At 48.5% G+C, this 17,073-nt stretch overlaps 2 protein-coding genes across 5 annotated transcripts in view; both read left to right on the top strand.

Annotated features, from left to right (window-relative positions):
- KHDRBS1 (KH RNA binding domain containing, signal transduction associated 1) overlaps nucleotides 1–8,090 on the top strand; it is a 23,152-nt gene extending 15,062 nt beyond the window's left edge. Inside the window, exon 9 of the mRNA XM_056330920.1 lies at nucleotides 1,321–8,090. Within this exon, the coding sequence (XP_056186895.1) occupies nucleotides 1,321–1,418 (98 nt within the window). The 3' untranslated portion in view covers nucleotides 1,419–8,090. The remainder of the gene's footprint in view (nucleotides 1–1,320) is intronic.
- On the top strand, nucleotides 7,821–17,073 carry TMEM39B (transmembrane protein 39B). 4 transcript variants are annotated; one of them, XM_056330919.1, is made up of 9 exons: nucleotides 7,821–7,959; nucleotides 10,285–10,493; nucleotides 12,371–12,590; nucleotides 12,888–12,971; nucleotides 13,646–13,800; nucleotides 14,409–14,688; nucleotides 15,556–15,743; nucleotides 16,209–16,329; nucleotides 16,697–17,073. In XM_056330919.1, the coding sequence occupies exons 2-9, from the start codon at nucleotides 10,366–10,368 to the stop codon at nucleotides 16,931–16,933; spliced, it is 1,413 nt and encodes a 470-aa protein (XP_056186894.1). In that variant the 5' UTR covers nucleotides 7,821–7,959; nucleotides 10,285–10,365; the 3' UTR covers nucleotides 16,934–17,073. The 4 variants fall into 4 exon arrangements, with proteins under 4 accessions (XP_056186894.1, XP_056186891.1, XP_056186892.1 ...); XM_056330916.1 differs by having other exon boundaries at nucleotides 14,409–14,745; XM_056330917.1 differs by lacking the exon at nucleotides 7,821–7,959 and adding an exon at nucleotides 8,272–8,375 and having other exon boundaries at nucleotides 14,409–14,745.

Genomic DNA, 17,073 nt, shown 5'->3' with positions numbered 1-17,073 from the left:
GGATTAAGTTGTGAGAAGTTCAAATTCAGGTGCCTAACCTGGGATGCTTTTCCAATGCAAGATGCATTTGAGTAGACAGCTGCTGTCAGTAACATTGGCTATCTTTCCTGCCTTCAATGGCTTGGTTTGTTGCCTGTGTTAGTCACGCAGCACAAAGAGGCTTTTGTGCCTCCTACTTGGTAGGAGAGCGGTGGTGTTGTCTGGGATATGAAGGCCAAAATGCTCATTGTATACTTGGCATGAAGTTGCCACAGCTAATCTGTTTATCCACAGTAATTTCCTTTGGTCTCTGCTTTCATGAAAACAGAATTAGCGAAATAAATTGTTGAGCCAGGCTGGAGACAGTTTTGAGAAAATGGAAACGTGCTCCATGGTGGTAGGAACAGGCTCGGCTGTCTTCTGGGCTTCAGACACTTGCTTTCGTAAACTGGTGACCTTGGAGAGAATGGCAGGCATGCAGGTCTGAATGTTGCAAGCACAAGCCGTAATGAAAGCTGAGCTTGGATATTTGGGGCTTGAGCTAGCTCAGGGACAATAGGGGTGTGAACTTCATTTGCTTCGGTGGCAGTTGTATGTAGCAGAAGGGTTTGGGCTGTCCTGTCGAGCGCTTTGTCCCATCAGGAGTTGATGCTGGGACAGCACTAGCAGGTGATGTCTGCTCCGAAGAAATGAGCAGGTGCTACGTGAGCTGCGGCTGTAAATCTCCCGATTCTCTAAACGTGGAGGTGAAGGAACAGCAAGTCACAGTCAGAAAGCAGACAGGTCAGAAGTTCAGTCAGACGCACTGCCATCCTACAGCAGCGTAGGCACTTAATTATTTTGGCACAATTATCCAGGAGCTGCCTTGCTGGGCGCCTGGGAAGGAGAGAAGCGCTACCTGTAGCAACACCCCCCCCCAGCCATACATACCCCGGGCTTATAGGTGCTGCTGGCTGCTAGCCCGAGGGGCCGTGACTGCTGCAACCTGCCGTGCCTGGCTGCCAGAGCTACCCCGTGAACTGGCTTCAGCTCTGCTGAAATTAATTACTGCTGAAAGGCACTGGGTTTGTCCAAGTCGGTACCAAGCCGGGCTGTTGGAGCTGCACGCTTCCCAGGGATCCCGCGCAAGGGGCTTTTTCTCTGGTAACGTCAGACGTGCTGGAAATGACAGGTTTTGATGGACAGCGGAGTGTTTTGCAGACTGGTTTTGGGGTGAAACCGCTGTGAAGATGTCCCACATCTCTGCGTCGACTCCGGAGGGGAGCCCGGCCGGCACCACCGCTTCCTCTGTGCCCCTGGGCTCGCAGCGCATCCTTGACATTATCCCTCTCTTTTCCGCAGGGCAAGATGACTGGAATGGAACCAGGCCCTCCCTGAAGGCCCCGCCGGCCAGGCCAGTGAAGGGGGCCTACAGAGAGCACCCATACGGACGTTATTAAAAAACAAACATGAGGGAAAAATATCAGTTATGAGCAAACAGTTGTTACTGATTCTTGTATCTCCCAGGATTCCCGTTGCTTTACCCACACCAGACAAGTAATTGTCTAACTGTTTTTCTTCGTGGCCCTTTTTCTCCCACTCCATCCTCACCCTGCATTCTGGCTTCTGTACGTAGTATCTTAAAATGAGTTAAATAGATTTAGAGGACCGACTTTTAATTTTTTTTTCTAAGTGTGTAGATGGCTTTTTCTTTCTTTGTTGTTTAGATAAACACAACTGTACCTTTTTTAATAAAAAAAAAGTTGAGTTAAAAATGTTAGTTTCAAAAGTGACATGCTTTGCTTAGCAGTTATGAAATTAAGGTTTTGTTAACCTATTAAGTTTGGTTTTAAGGAACCCATAAAAGTTGTAGTTGCAGAATCCCAAAGTAGGCTACATTTCAAAATTCAGGGCTGTTTTTAAGAATTTAAAATCATAATGTAACGGTAGTAGCTGCCACCGTTTAAAAGTAACCTCAGATGTCAAACTTTCCTTAAAAGCAGATTGCTGGTGAATCTTAAATTTATATTTTAATACAAAGGATCCTCAAACAAATTAAATAGCATTTTTTAAAGGTAATTGACTTAAAAGGAAAAAAAAAATTAGGTTTGTAAAATTGACTTTTCTTATGTGGGTTTTGAAATCTAGCCCCGAACATGCGGTGTTGAGAGATGCTTGGGAAGCAGATGTTTCAGTGTAAAGGGGTTCTTAGTTTGATTCTATATGAAGAACTTTTAAGGGAAAAACAAATTAAAGCATGGCTCTAATTGCCCAGTGTTTGATATTAGAAAACAGAGTATTACGTGAGTAGGTCTGAACTCTGTAAAATTACAGTCTTCTCATTTTTATAGTGCTTGGGGCAGATAACACAGTGCAAGTTTAAAACTGACAAAAAAAAATTGTCATTATTAGCAATCCCATTGACTTGTTCAAGTGTATCTCAACACTAGCTTTGCATAAAAAGGGACACTGCAGCTGAAAAAGAGGAAAAATTTCACGTTGTACATAGGATAAAGTCCTAATTGGATTTGTACACTGTCCTCCCACTCTGTTCTTGAAGATTAAATGCTACATGTGTAAGTCTGCCTAAATAGGTAGCTAAAACTTGTCAAAATGTCTGCCGCAGTTTGTCAATAAAGTTTAGTCCTTTTTTAATCCAAGTAAATGTGATGAATTGTCATTTTGTTTGTTGAGCAATAAAATAGCAATTTTTTTTCAAATAAATTTAAATTAATGCTAAAGCTAATTGTCTTTTTAAAACATGGAGACATTCTAAAAATGGTGGTTTTTGTAATTCTCACAAAAAGTTTATCAAGGTCATTGGATGAGCTTAATTTAAAAAAAAAAAAAAAAAAAAGGCAAGCAAAATTGTTTTTCACCCCCTGGAAGTTGTTGAAAGCAGTTTGATCCTGGACTGTGGCAGAAATCTGACTTCAGTCTGCTGGAAAGTGTTTATGGTTCTTTGCTGAATTACTGATTCAGATTTCAGGTGGCCTCGCAGTGTACGCCAGGCTGCAGACTCCAGATTGAGTCTGAAATGGCTGGTTTAAACGTAGCGTGACAAAATGAATGCTGAAAAAAATCCCCGGCTTAGCTGCCACCAGGAGGAGAAGGAAGCTTGCTTTCTGCTTTATGTAAACACCCCTAACCCCCTTGGCTGAGATGATGCCCTTCCTACTTTACGGTGGCCTTTACTTGGAAAGCCGCTTTAAAAACGTATCTTTGTTTGAGAAGGATGCTGCAGTTGTTCCTCATATCCTTCTGAGAGGGTGTGTATGTCTAGATATATAATATAATAGTTTAAAGTAAACTGCTTCTTAGAGAGACATGAAAAATGGTTTGTATTTCCCTTCTGCCAGGTGAATCTGGCGTTCTAGGGGGAGAGAATTAAACTGCTCGGGGGTGAAAAATAGAGCATTAGGAGCCAAACTGCTCGTAGCAGTGCATGATTGAGGGGAATACTTTTAAAACAAAAAGTTGTATTTGTAGATTGTTATTAAAGTGTAAATAACTGAATTTTCAACAATGGTTTGGAGTCAGCTTTCAGGGCATAATGTCTTGCTTGATGAAAAGATCACCCTATTGCCCCCCTTTTAAAGGAAAATTATCGCAGGAGAATCAGGATGTGTAAAGCTAACATGCATCGCAAAACCCAAAAGGTAACCTAAATGTCTGATTTTAATAGCACATTTCTCTTTTACATAAACTGTGACGGCAACTTGCATAAACTTTATTGAAACAATTCTTCAGATGTTAAGTTTAATGTAAAAATTTGCAAAAAATGTTTAAAATAAACATTTAAAAAAAAACATGCTTCTGCATAAATTAGCAATAACTTTAATAATGTGCCCTTTGAAAATGCACTGTAATGTAATGTGGGCAAAAAGGAATCGGCGAGCTTAAATATCAAAAGATGTAAAATGACAACGAATATAGATAGTCCTGCTACTGCCAAAAAAAAATTCTGCTCAGTTATTTAAAAATGTAAAATGATGGCCCTTTTTAGACCCCAGTATTGATATTTACTGTGAAATATTCAAAGCTCAGCTTAAGTTGCATGTTTTCCTTCCTGTGTAATTGCATGCAGGAATCTTTTTTTTTTCTTTTTTTTTTTTTTTCTTTTGATTTGTGCTTGCATTAAGGAGACTCACAAATGTCTTCAATTTGCAGGAGTCAAGAGTACATCGCTATGAGTCACTTGGGTGAAGATGAGCAGGGGCAACACGAAGTGGGTGAGTTTGTTTATTTTTGCAACCCCTTGCAAGCTGCTAACATGTTCTGTGTGGGAAGTGAAGGGCGGCACCATCTGAGCTGCTAAATTGAAGCCATTCTTTATAGACGCACAAATAAATTACTCTTGTGAAAGGCAAGTTGCACGACTGACGCTCTTGCAGAGGTCGCGGTGTGGAGGAGGCTTCAGTATGTACCTGTGTAGAGCTCTCCCACCGAGAGCCCACGGAGAAGGAGGTTTTAAGTGGATTTGAGGAGGAAAATGTAGTAAGATGTGTTTCTTGCAGCTGATTCCCATTTGGGGTGCTGACCTTCATGAGAGTGCTCTCAGCATCAGAGTAGCGTCGAAGTTGTTACCCAGCGCTCCAGAAACGGAGCAGCTCAAGGAATGGCTCAATAAGAATTCCTCTATGAGTCCATAATGCATTAAAATCATACACCACAGATTTTTAGACCAGATGCTGCCCAGCTAGACCTTGCTAGTTCTAACCTTTCCACACCCCCATCGACAGGCTCTGAAATGTGATCTGGCCGCTGGCTGGTCTTTTATGGCTTTTTGTCTGATGTTGTGGCCTGACGTGGCTCCATCTGTGGTCGCGCCATCCTGGCTGGAACACATTTAGCTCAAAGCCCCGCAGGGCTGCGTGCCTGGTGTCAGCGAGTGAACGCCCTGAGCCCTCGGGAGGGGTGATGGACCCCCGGCACCTTTGGGTGCAGGTCAGCACCCATGGCAAGTGAACGCCCTGAGCCCTCGGGAGGGGTGATGGACCCCCAGCAGGGGTGATGGACCCCTGGCACCTATGGGTGCTGATCAGCACCCACAGCAGCGGGGCTCCCTCTGGCGGCTGCTGTGGCCCCACTGGTGGCTGGTTCTCCAATCAATACCTTAAAAAACGCACACCAGTGCTAGCAAACCGAGTGGTACCTTGGTTGAGGAGATTATCACGCATCGGTGGAGTGACCTGCTTACACAGCAAGGACACATCTCCCTCCAGGCCCAAAGGCAGCAGCCATAAGCGTTTCCTTTGGGGACAGCTAATCACTTTCTCTCGAATCTGGAGATCACTGAAAGTCTGAGCTCCATAAATAAAAAAACAAAGAAATAAACCCTTGCAATGCTGAAGAAGTCTAATGGCTTCAAGAAAGGCCCTGGGCGTAGGACATAGAAGGGCATAAGTCTTGTTTTATTTGGAATTGTAAAGCTACCAAACGAGCTTCTCTTATCTTAGGAGTATGAGGAACGAGAAAGTGCTAATATGTGGAAATGCCACAAGAGCGTGAGATTAGCCTCGGTTCTTTGACTATAACTTGAAAGTTGGATCCGTAGTTTTCTGCTAGGGGAACTCATAGCGTGTCTGGATTTGTGGCCTGTTTATTGAATGCATCTTCATTTACAATGTAATTGGAACATCAATTTATATGGTGTTATACCAATCTTTCCCATTTCTTTCTTAATAGGCACAGCTTTTATATCAAGTGGAAAAGATTTGATAGAGATCATCTATTATGATGCAGGTTTTTACCAGTAGAAGCGGATCTTATGACACTGCCTTTGGAGTAATACAGCTTGCTTGTGCGTTGCATTTGTTGCATGGTTATGTGAAAGATTTTAATGTTATGGAGGAATGTAAATCTTAATATATTGAAATAACTGTATATGCTAAAAGTATTTTGAAAACATGCCCTGCATCAAACATCTTCTTCCCTCTCATAGCGTTAGTATATTCAGATTTTAGCCTAGAGTGTTGCAAAAGCTAATTTGAGATCCCAAAATAGCCATCAGCGTCAGATACGTCTCTCAAAGATGCTCTAATTAGCCAGACGTTCCAGGGGTGACACAGGGCTCGCTGAAATTTGTGAGGGGTAGAGATTCCTTTGAGTACTTGAAGTCTGAGTCACCTAAATAACCTTCCCTTTTCTGCTGACACGTAGCCACTGGAGGTAGTATTCTGCTGGCTGTGCGCTCGCAAGCGCCACTGACCTTTCATCTCCTGATTTCCCCCAAAGGGCTAACCCACATTATCTTATTTGTAGGATTTTGGTAAAGAACATATTGTCCTGCACAGTGTGATGTACAGCAGCAGTCACGTCTCCTCTGTGGAAGTGTTTCCCCAACAATACCGTTTCTCCCAAGAGAAGCCTGGCTCTAGAAACATCCTCCTGCTGCAGAGCACTCCGTGCCTCAGCAGCCCCATTGCTCCGGCCCTTGCTCCGAGTGGCCGCAGCTGCTTCAGCCTCTGGTCCAGCCCTTTGCTATAAATATTCAGGCTGACCCTGCTTGGAGCTGGTACAGACCTGGACTTTACACCTCCTCGGTGAGGTCTCGCCATGCGTAGCGGCCCGTAGTAGCTTGGACAGCAACAGGAGTGTGAAACGGAGCTTGTAGGAAAAATGCTCCAGCTGGTATTGCAGAGATGTCCCCAGCAGCTTTTCCTGGCAGGAGACTGTCCTACCCTGCCCATTCCTCACCCCTGGTTTCAAGTTGCTGTTCAGATTATTAAACCAAGCAAGTAGCTACAAGCTTTACAACTTAACCTATGGTGTTTTTATGTTTCATTTCAAACACTTCCAGTAAGACTAAAACGTTACCTTGATGTGACCCTCTGTAAAATGCCGTATTTGGGAAGTTGTTTAAGTGCACAGCTGGATTCCCCATTCGGCTGTTACAGCAGATGATTCTTTTTGTACAGAATGAGTTTTTAAATTTGTATGAGAGCATCTATCACGAACAGAGCCAAGAGAAACAGTTTAAACGTATGCGTCTTCCCTTGCTGCTGCTCTCCTAAAGAACGCTGGGGCTGGGGGGGGTCCTGCAGTCTCCGATAGACCCTCCAAGCGATCCCAGCGGAGAGGAGACCAGCTGTGCCCTGTCTGCTGGGAGACGCAGGGGAAAAGAGACACTGCCGCTCGCACGGCTCCTGGCTGGGCTGCGAGGAGCAAGTACATGTGGTGCTTTTGGGGAGGAAGGCAGGGCTGGGGGAAATTCTTCTTTCGTTGATAAACCTATAGCGTCTCGGATGAGATGTTGGACACGTGCCCCATTTGTAAGCTTTGAGGGGGAGGAATTCCTGCAGGTTAGTCAGGGCCCGTGGGAATTCCCATCTCGAATGTGGATGTTCCTCCTCTTTCTCGACTCGGGAAGCTCCGTTCCTGTGAGCACAGAACAGAAACCTTGGCTCTTGCTGCTCAGTCGAGCCTTCCATCGTTACCATATGTTTTAATAGAAATGTTTGTTTCCACACTCGTTTTGCTCCTTTTGCAAAGCGGGATGAATCTCCAACGAGCTGATAAAGGAACCTGGTGAAGATGCCGTTGGCTTTGCTGTGGATGGGCGGGAGGAACCTGCCAGCTCCGGCTGAGCGTTGGGACACCGGAGCCTCGCTGGAGAGCAGTAACTCTTGTGAAATAGAAAGTTTTCTGATGAAGCTATTACTTTTACCACTGGTTTTAGGCCAAAATGCAACCAAAGGCTTCTACATGGTGTTCCACAAACCTGTTTTTAACTTGACATCACTACATCCCACCTGTTACCTCTGTTGTTATTGCTGGAAGACTGTTAAAGCCGCAGGTGCCCGGATGCTCCTGGGTTTTGACGGCTCCTGCCCGACGTAGGAAATGGAAAGATCAGCCCTGTGAAGGTTCATCCATTTCGGAGACAGCTTTGCCTCCAGCCCAGGCAGGTTGGATCTGGGATTGTGTAATGCGCCATCCGTACCGACACCCACGAGCGGAGGGGATGGAGGAAGGATGCTGCGGGGAAAACGTATCAAGGTGAATCACGGCGTTAAAATAACTTGTCTAGGAAAACTGGCAAGCCCTTCTGCAGCTGGTATTTAGCGAGAAGCATCCGACAGATGTTGAAAGTGATTAGTCATTCCCTGTAATAAAGGCCTGGCATTGAATTTTTTTTTATTATTATTTATTTTTAATTTGGGGTGTGGGGTTTCAACGGCATCAGGTTTTCCCCTTGCTTCTCTCCCTGTTGCGGCGTTGATGGGGGTGGGGGTGCTGTGCCCCAGGGGGGGTACCCGGGGGGGGGCAGCCTCGAAACGCGGGGGCGGGGCCGGCGGGGGCGGGGCGGGGCCGGGCGGCGCGCAGGAGGTTTGGCCGCTACCGGCCGCCATCGCGCCGCCGGCCCCGCCCGCCATATTGTGCCCGGCGCCAGGCGGAGCGGCGGCCGGAGATGGGTGAGGGCGGCCGAGCGGCGGGACGGAGCCGGGCCCCGGGGCTGGCGGCGGGACGGGGGCGAGGGGCGGCGGGGGAGGGGAGGGGGGAGAGGGCCGAGCGGCCGCCGGGGAGCCTGCAGCTGGCCCCGCCCGCCGCCCTGAGGGGGGCGGCTCCGCGCCGCGGCCTGGCCCGGACCCCCGGCCCCCAGCCCCTCGTGTGCCCCCGCCGCTCTCTCGGACCCCCGGTGGGGTCTCCAGAGCCCCCCGGTGCTCTGCTGGGGCTCGGCGCCCCCGGAGCTCCCACAGCTCCACCGCAGCCCCGGCCTGCGCCCCAGGGGCCTTTATAGCCCCCGTTACCCTGTTGCCCCCCCCGAGGCCCTGCGGCCCCCACACAGTCGCCACTTGTGCCCCCGGAATCCCCAGTTGTCCCCTGTAGCCTGTGCCTGCGCCCCTGAAGGGTCTGTGGCTCCTGCCAGCGCCTCTGCAGACCCCATAGCCCCTGGCCTGCGCCCCCACAGCCGCCCCTGCTCCATCAGAGCCCCCCTCGGAGCTCCTGCAGCTCCCGGCTCTGCTCCCCTGCTCTCTTCCCGGCCCCGACACTTGCATCCTACCACTTTTCCCTGTCAGACTCTCTTCTCCTGGTGTCCTGGGCTCAAACCCGCTGCCTTCGCCTCCCTCCAAAGTCCTGCCCGTCTGGTGCCCCCAACACAGCCCGTGTCGTACCCTGGGGGGGCCCCCCATGCACAGCCTGCCCTGTTTGCCAGCACCTCTGTGTCACAAGGGCTCCGTGTGCCGTGACACATACTGGGCTTTCTGCCCTTTGCTCTGTCCCCACCAGTTCCTCCAGTGCTGCAGCCACCGCTGTGCCCCACTGGCCCATGTGATAGCACCCATCTTTGGGGTATCTTTGCTTTTTGTGGGTGCAGCCCCCTTGCTCCCTGTCCCTCTTTCTTTGGCGCTAGTGCAGCAGTTTGCTGGAGGACTCCGGAGCTCAGCATAAGCTTTAAAACTTCTTTAAGCACAGTCTCTTAAGCCTTAAGCAATTTATTTTTTTTACTCTAGATGCTGATTGCTCCGTGATGCAAACTGGAAATTAGTGATCAGAAAATGTTAAGCAATTGATACGAACTGATCCGAGATCCTTCACAGCTCAGATTGCGCTTCTAGTAAATGGCATGTCATCACCCTGTCGTTCCTCTAAGTTGTGTAGATTCCTCTAAAGTTTAACAGGATTCAGAGAAGGTTTTTAAAACCTTGGTATTCGTGTTATTGTTTACACTGTGGCAAGCAAGCTCTAGAAAAGCTAACTTTGGGCTAACGTCCTCTTGAGCTCTGTGTCATGCAAACATACAGCAACAACAAATACCCTAAAAATGCTTCTTTTTCCCTGTCTTAAAGGAGAAAAAAAAAAAAAAGAAGGCCTTTTGTGCGCTTTTGCAGCGTCCCTTTAAAAGAGCTGTGAATCTTTGATTCCGGCACAAAATTGGGCAAAAGGGGACTTAGGTAATATCCCCAATTTACCGAATCCTTTGAGCGAAGTGTTTAGCATCTCAGTAAGTGTATCGCTCTGCCTGTAAAACAGGGATAACACCACAGCAAGGCAGATTAAATTCTTTGTAAACTGCCTTGGGTTGGGAGGGAGGCCTGAAAAGCTTCTTCCTGCTCCCGTGGAAGTCTGCATACGTTAGGCTTTAAACTCTCGATGAATTTGCAGTACCTTAACAAGCTGCTGCATGTCCTAGGAGCGTCAGGGGCTATCTGGGGCCGCATCTATAGCCTCTGGCAAATACAAGAGATAGAGAAAAGGGCTGAGCAAAGTTGCATTATTCTGCTTTGTGCTGCAAGCTGGCAGAGGGAGCGATAGGTTACTGCCGGTCACCAGGGTGTGGTAAGCAGGATGAGCCTTAAATGATAAATCTTTTCCTTTCAGTTTTAAGGACTGAAGACATAATCACGCAGTGAACAGCAGAGAAGCCACCTTGAAGAACAGGCCTTCGCACCCTCTGTTGTTATGGCAGGGGGAAGGCGGGGTCCTAACCGTACCTCCTACTGCCGAAATCCCCTCTGTGAACCTGGGGCCGCTGGCGGCTCCGGCCATTCCACGAGCTCCTCCGTCACGGGTGTGCGCTCACGCACCAGGTACGTTTGGCTCTCCACGTCTTCACATCTAGCCAGCTGCTCCTCTCCGAGGCGGGTGTGAGGCCACCTGTATCTCCCCATCTCACACACTGCTGGTTTTCCAGTGGCTCAGCAGTTTGTTAATTCCCAGTGTCTAGCTGAAATCCTTTTTCTGTATGTGGCAGTGTCCATGCCACATGTAGTGGGGATAGGTGGGTTCTAACTTGCCTGAGACTGTTAAATGCTTTAGCAGACTGTGACAGACTTCCAGGAGCGTTAAAAGCTTTTAGTGACCATTTAGTGGAAAGTAAGAGTAGAGACAAATTTTTATCCAAAGCCTGACTCTGGGGTTCAGCTTCTGCATCTCCTGTGCCCTGAAGTTTATGTCAGGTGAGGCATTTCTGGGGTAGAGTTTAGCTAGGTCAGGTGTTGTGTAGGCTGTGAGTTTGGTTGTGGTTTTTTTCCGGGTTCTAGCCTAGCTGGCTGGTTGCATTTCTGCGACTGAGGTAGAGAAGAGGAAGGAGAAGCAGAGCACCGACAGCAATGCGTAAACAGGAGGTGCCTTATGAACTCTCTGCAAAGAAAATGTTAGATCTGTCTTAACATACTCCCTGCTTACAGCCCTAGGCCAAGAAATTTACAGGGATACAGTTATTCAAACAAGTTATTGCAAGGCCACAGAAGGTGGAGCAATCCACCTTGTACATACTTTGCTGTGAGAGCACGCATATAGGCCCTTACCACCAGTAGCTAAGGCAGTACAAGTCCATGCCCCACTTTCCCCCTAATGATTTTTCTCCGGAGCCGTACCCTCTGATACCCGTCACTACATGGCAGTCCAGGCTGAGGAGTCCCAAAGTGCTTTATGGATATGAGAGCCTTGTTGCTGCTCTTGCAAGGACACCCTTAGATTTCCTGTGTCTGCTCAAAGCAGAAAAGGCTTTGTATTTATATTTAAAGCCCTTTTCTGGAGGACCAGAACAGGAACTCTTGCTCTGTGTACAGGAGCGGAGTTTATTGGTGGATGTATCAATCCCGAGGAGGTGAATCAGTCTTGTCAGCTTGGGAATCTGGGGCTTTTGGAGAGACAGCTTGGGTTCCTAAAGCTTTTCCCTCACGCATGGCCTTGTTTTAGGCTGCCAGCCTTCTGTTTTAAAAAGCACGGACTGATCCACCTGTGTCCACCCCTAGGCTAGAAGTCTTTCTGCAGTCACACTCGGGAGACTTTTGTGGTTTCATTTTGGGATTTTCAATAGGAGTTTGTGCTCTGTAATTCCTTTGAAACCCACACCCAGATTCCTTTGACTGTTGTTATTTAGAGATTGCAAATCAGGGGAGATATATCTAGTATATATTAATTCCCTTCCCTTTGATTAAAAGGTTTGCTGTCTGGGATTGTGTGCGTGCTCACACAGGAGTACACACCTCTGACTAAACTTGTTTTTCCTCCACCGTTGAATAGAAGTTGAAGAATGAGAAAGGGCTTGTGTTTAATTGCTCTGTATTTCATGTTCAAGCGCTCTTAGAAATCTAAATAGCAACTGGAGGCCTAAAAGCTTCCAATTAATTAAGAGGGCCACTGGTTGCCCCTTGAATAGCATAACACAGCCACAGCTTTTGAACCTGACTCAATGCAAGGGATTTAATATCGAATGACCTGGTGCTGTAGGCTGGCCTGGTTCCAAATCTGCCTTTCGCTGGGCAAATTCCTGCTCACATCTGCCTGTAGCAGGCGTTCTAGCCATCTTCAGGGTGTTGGCACTTCTGGTTTGTGGCAGCCATTGACCGTGACAGTCAGCTTAGGTTTCTCAGTCAGTATTAGGCCACCAACTGGGCTGGAGGGCAGCGCTGTGTTTATCTCAGGGAAGTGACTGCAGGCTTTTGGTTTTCCTTGGTAGGAGCGGTTCAGGTACAGGCCTTTCCAGCCCACCGTTGGCAACTCAGACAGTCGTCCCCCTCCGGCACTGTAAGATCCCAGAGCTGCCTGTGGAGAGGAGTGTGCTGTTTGAACTCCAGCTCTTCTTCTGTCATCTCGTTGCTCTGTTTGTCCACTACATCAACATCTACAAAACTGTGTGGTGGTACCCACCCTCCCATCCGCCTTCGCACACGTCATTGGTAAGCACCAAAGGACAGCTGCTGTCCGGTGATACTCACAGACTGTCTCTTGGGTTGTTAGACATAAAATTTTCTGTATATGTTTGATGCAAACCACATGTGACTCTGCAGCCCTGGAGGGTTGCTCACGTGACTGTTATTTGGTGAATTTTGGGCACTGGCTGTCTGCTTGGCATTCTCTTTCTGGTCTTGGAAGAGAGAGTCCGAGGAGAAGAGAGTAACTTGGGAGCTTCTCTGGTGAATGTGGGTTTCTGCTGCCTGATGGAAAGTGGAATCATTTTGTTTTTGTCACCACAGAACTTTCATCTTATTGACTTCAACGTGCTGACAGTGACAACAATCGTCCTGGCACGCCGGCTGATCGGTGCTATTGTGAAGGAGGTAAAGTCCCCAAGCAGATCTCAGAACCGTTCTTTCCTCTCAGGCAAAATGTAAAGCCGTGTGTCCCTTCTGCAGTTCCAAACTCTTTTGCCCCTTTCTAAAGAACTTTGTGCTATGGCCAAGTCAAAAACCTAGGCCCGGTTTCTAACGGGAAGAACGTAGACCAGAAACGAGCACCTCAAACCGTTGCTTGTGACTCTGTCCTTCTGTGATTGTTTCTGAATTACTGTCTCAACTAGACTGTAGTAATTCTGCTTTGCTTTCTTGCAAAGAACAGTATTTGGCTCTTCTCCCGTTCTCTTAATTACTTGAGCTTTCTTGCAAGGAGGAGCTGGTGTAGGTTGCTTTCTGCTGACTGCGGAAGCTTTCTGCGGGGAGCAGGTCCAGGAGAGTAGGCTGGTCACCCCGATAACTCCCAGACCTTAACAAGAAACCCTGAGAGCTCTCCTCACTCCAGCTTGAGGAATGGGGCCCTGGGATTTGGAGAGTCCAGACTCCCAGCTACAAGAAGGCCTCCCCTTCCTGGTGGCAGTCCAACAGAGCCTTTCACTAGCTCTTCCTTCATGCGTATGGAGTTGATTTTACAGATTGAGTGCTGCTCATTTGCCGTTTGCTCCCTGTAGGAAGAGTGAATTGGTCTCCCCTCTGCCCAGCTCTCTCTTCTCTTCCCACAGGCTTCACAGAGTGGCAAAGTCTCCCTGCCACGCTCTATTTTCCTCGTGATCACTCGGTTTGCTGTTCTCACTGGCACAGGCTGGAGTTTGTGTCGATCAATAATTCACCTTTTCAGAACCTACTCTTTCCTTAATCTCCTGTTCCTGTGTTACCCGTAAGTATCTCTTCTGTCACTTGTGTGTGATTTCTAATGTTGCTTCCCTGCAGCAAGTGTTGCTCAGTTGAAATGAAACCTGAAAGTAAATAAACACTCAATTACCTGGTAACAGAACTTAAACTACCCTTTTCCCTCTTGCTGCGTCACATTTCTTCTCGGTGGCAGGGCATATCTTTAATTTACCTATATTTCAGCTTTAATGAAAGCATTAATTACTAGATTTCTGGTGTTCTCTGAAAAGGTTTGTATGCTTTTCTCATGGTATTGAGAGAACCCGTGTCTTCGGTTTACCTTAGTTCTTAGGTGCCTCTGCCAGGTGGAGTGAATCAAACAGCTTCCCTGCTTCGCGTTAACTAACGAAAGGAAGCCAGTTCTATTTCCAGTAGTGGAAGTAGCTCCCTTCTTTCTGGTAGATGCAGGAGAAAGCATCTCATAAAGATCCGAGACGTGGGGCTTGTGTTTGAGATCAGACTGGTGAAGCTCTTTCCTGGAGCTTATGTAGGTACTAGATGCCATTTAGGAGGGGGATGTGAACACAGCGCTGCCAGGCGTTTCATGGGGAGCTCGTAGGGAAGTAACCGCCTTTCTGCACTTTGCTGCTCCAGGTTTGGCATGTACATTCCCTTCCTTCAGCTGAACTGTGACTTTCGGAAGACAGGCCTCTTCTCCCAGGTGGCCAACATCGGTCCCAGAGAGACCGGCGAGGTGAACTCCAGGGGCCGGGACTACCTGACTGTCCTAAAGGAAACCTGGAAGCAGCACACTCGACAGATGTACGGCATGGAAGCCATGCCCACTCACGCCTGCTGCCTCTCCCCAGATCTCATCCGCAATGAGGTGGAATACCTGAAAATGGACTTTAACTGGCGGATGAAAGAGGTGCTGGTGAGCTCCATGCTCAGTGCCTACTACGTGGCCTTTGTGCCGGTCTGGTTTGTGAAGGTGAGCAAGGGCCGTCATGGCTCTTGCAGATGGGGAGGACTGCGGGGAGGTGGGCTCTGGGTTGTGGAGGAGGTCTGCTTCTCGCTTTTTGCTTCACTGGAGCGTGGGCAAGGTTAGTCGGAGGGCTGGTCGGCTGTCACAAACCCGTTCACAGAAGCTTTGTGAAAAGCAAGAAGTAAAACCCACCAGGTTTAGCTGTGCTTAAGCTCCAGAAAACAGAGGATAGTATTGTCCTGATGAGGTGTGTTCTGTCATGAGGGTGTGCATCCATCTGTTAGGGAGCGGTGCCTTCCTCCTGCCTCCCCGTGAAGCTAGAAGGACTCCAGGCCAGCCAGTCCTTCGCACGCTGACCTTCTGTGAGGACGGGGCTCCAGGACAAGGGGATTGACCTTAATAGGGGAGGCAGACCTTAATAAAAGAACCTTGCTAGGTTTCTTAGCTGTTTTATTGAAGTTCCTAATATGTTTCACAGTGAGAATAACGTAGTAAATATGTCAGACCTCGGGGGTGAGCCCAAGTCCCCTTCCCCTGAGGGGCTGGTGCTCCCACCCATTGTCGGCTGAGCTGGGGGAGCATCAGGAACTATCTCCCTCTTTTTGGCGGTGGGTGATGATACCATAAATGTTTCGCTGTGGCGTTTTCAGGAGTTGTACAGCAGCCGTCCTATGTGGGCGCTTCTTTTTCAAGCCAGATGAACAGCTCCGTGAAAAAGCCCTTGTTTTACCTGCCTGAGTGATTTGTGTTTTGATGGCTTTGTTAGGTGAGGCTGTCCAAACACGTTGTCACACGTTCTTCTTGTCCCCCTCACAGAACACTCAGTACTATGACAAACGCTGGTCGTGTGAGCTCTTCCTTCTGGTTTCCATCAGTACGTCTGTGATCCTGATGCAGTACCTCTTACCCGCGCGCTACTGTGACTTGCTCCATAAAGCCGCCGCACACCTGGGCTGCTGGCAGAAGGTCGATCCAGCCCTCTGCTCCAATGTGCTGCAGCATCAGTAAGGAACTCTCTCCTGGGGCTAGGGCTGGAGTTTTCTCTTAGTTGGCATGCCTGTTGGCGTGAGCAGAGGCTGGATGGGGGAGCTCAGCTTTCCAGCTATCTTTTGTCCTCCTTCTGTTGCTTAAAAAAAAAAAAGAGAGAGAGAAAGAAAAATGAAAGCAGAGTTGTCGGCTGACACATCTGACAGCGCGCAGACGCTATCTGTACTGTCCACTTCCAAGCGCAGCAAGCAGATACAATTTTTAGCGAGATGCCTGCTGTTTCTGGGCACAGGTAGCTGCCGTTTGTCACTGCCGTAGTTACGTGCCTCAGCAGGCCAGATTCTGCCCCGGTAAATGATGGCAGGCCAACGCTGCGGAAATAGCGCGGGCGTTATCCCGGCTGATGGTGGGAAGGCAGCAGACACCCGCCCCCCCTTCAGCTGTGGAGATAGAAATAAGGGCTCTCTGCTCGTTCCCTGCAGGTGGACAGAGGAGTGCATGTGGCCACAGGGAGTGTTAGTGAAACACAGCAAGAACGTGTACAAAGCTGTGGGTCATTACAACGTGGCAGTGCCCTCGGACGTCTCGCACTTCCGTTTTCACGTAAGATCGCGCCTCCTTTCTGGGGACCGAGGTGTGGTGGCTCGGCAGGGGCACGGTCCCCTTGTCCTGAACGCCTCGGGCTGCGTGAGCTGGCGCTCCGAGCAGGATAGCTGCCCACGGGGTGTTCCAGGGTGGTGGGACAAGTGGGCTTTGGCACGGCATTTCATGTTAGTCCCACATCTCCCGTCGGTGCTGCCAGAAGGGCGACTCTGGCCCCTGCAAATCGGGGCTCTGTCTGGAGCCCTTCATGGGTAAATGTTGCGTCTCCAGAGGGGAATCCCAGAGGAATTGTCGTAGACCTCTGCCTCACACATCCCAAAGGGTCTGTCTGACCTTCCTCGGTGACTTATTGTGGTCTCTCCTACAGTTCTTTTTCAGCAAACCACTGAGAATCCTCAACATCCTGATTCTGCTGGAAGGAGCCGTCATCTTCTACCAGCTTTACTCGCTGATTTCGTCAGAGAAGTGGCACCAGACTATCTCGCTGGCTCTGATCCTCTTCAGCAATTACTACGCCTTCTTCAAGCTGCTGCGTGACCGTCTGGTGCTGGGCAAAGCCTACTCATACTCTGCCAGCAGAGACTCAGAGCAGAAGTTAAATTAAAACAATTGCACTGATGCTCAGCTTATTACAAAACAAACAAAACAAGAAACCCTCAGAGCTTTGTATTTTTGTTACCACTGCTTTTTTTTCTTTGATAACTGATGTAATTAAAAGGAAAAAACATATTTTTTTACTCCCAA

The sequence above is a fragment of the Falco biarmicus genome, chromosome 3 (assembly GCF_023638135.1).
Source record: "Falco biarmicus isolate bFalBia1 chromosome 3, bFalBia1.pri, whole genome shotgun sequence".
Taxonomy (NCBI): domain Eukaryota; kingdom Metazoa; phylum Chordata; class Aves; order Falconiformes; family Falconidae; genus Falco; species Falco biarmicus.
Note: the sequence above shows the minus strand (reverse complement) of the source record. Positions and strands in the feature narration are given on the sequence as shown.

What these genes read in the sequence shown, in the direction of transcription:
- TMEM39B (XM_056330916.1), top strand. Translation starts at nt 10,366, where the DNA reads ATGGCAGGGGGAAGGCGGGGTCCTAACCGTACCTCCTACTGCCGAAAT. An exon ending in GGTGTGCGCTCACGCACCAG is followed by an intron (nt 10,494 to 12,370) that starts GTACGTTTGGCT and finishes TTTCCTTGGTAG; the next exon opens with GAGCGGTTCAGGTACAGGCC. An exon ending in CGCCTTCGCACACGTCATTG is followed by an intron (nt 12,591 to 12,887) that starts GTAAGCACCAAA and finishes TTGTCACCACAG; the next exon opens with AACTTTCATCTTATTGACTT.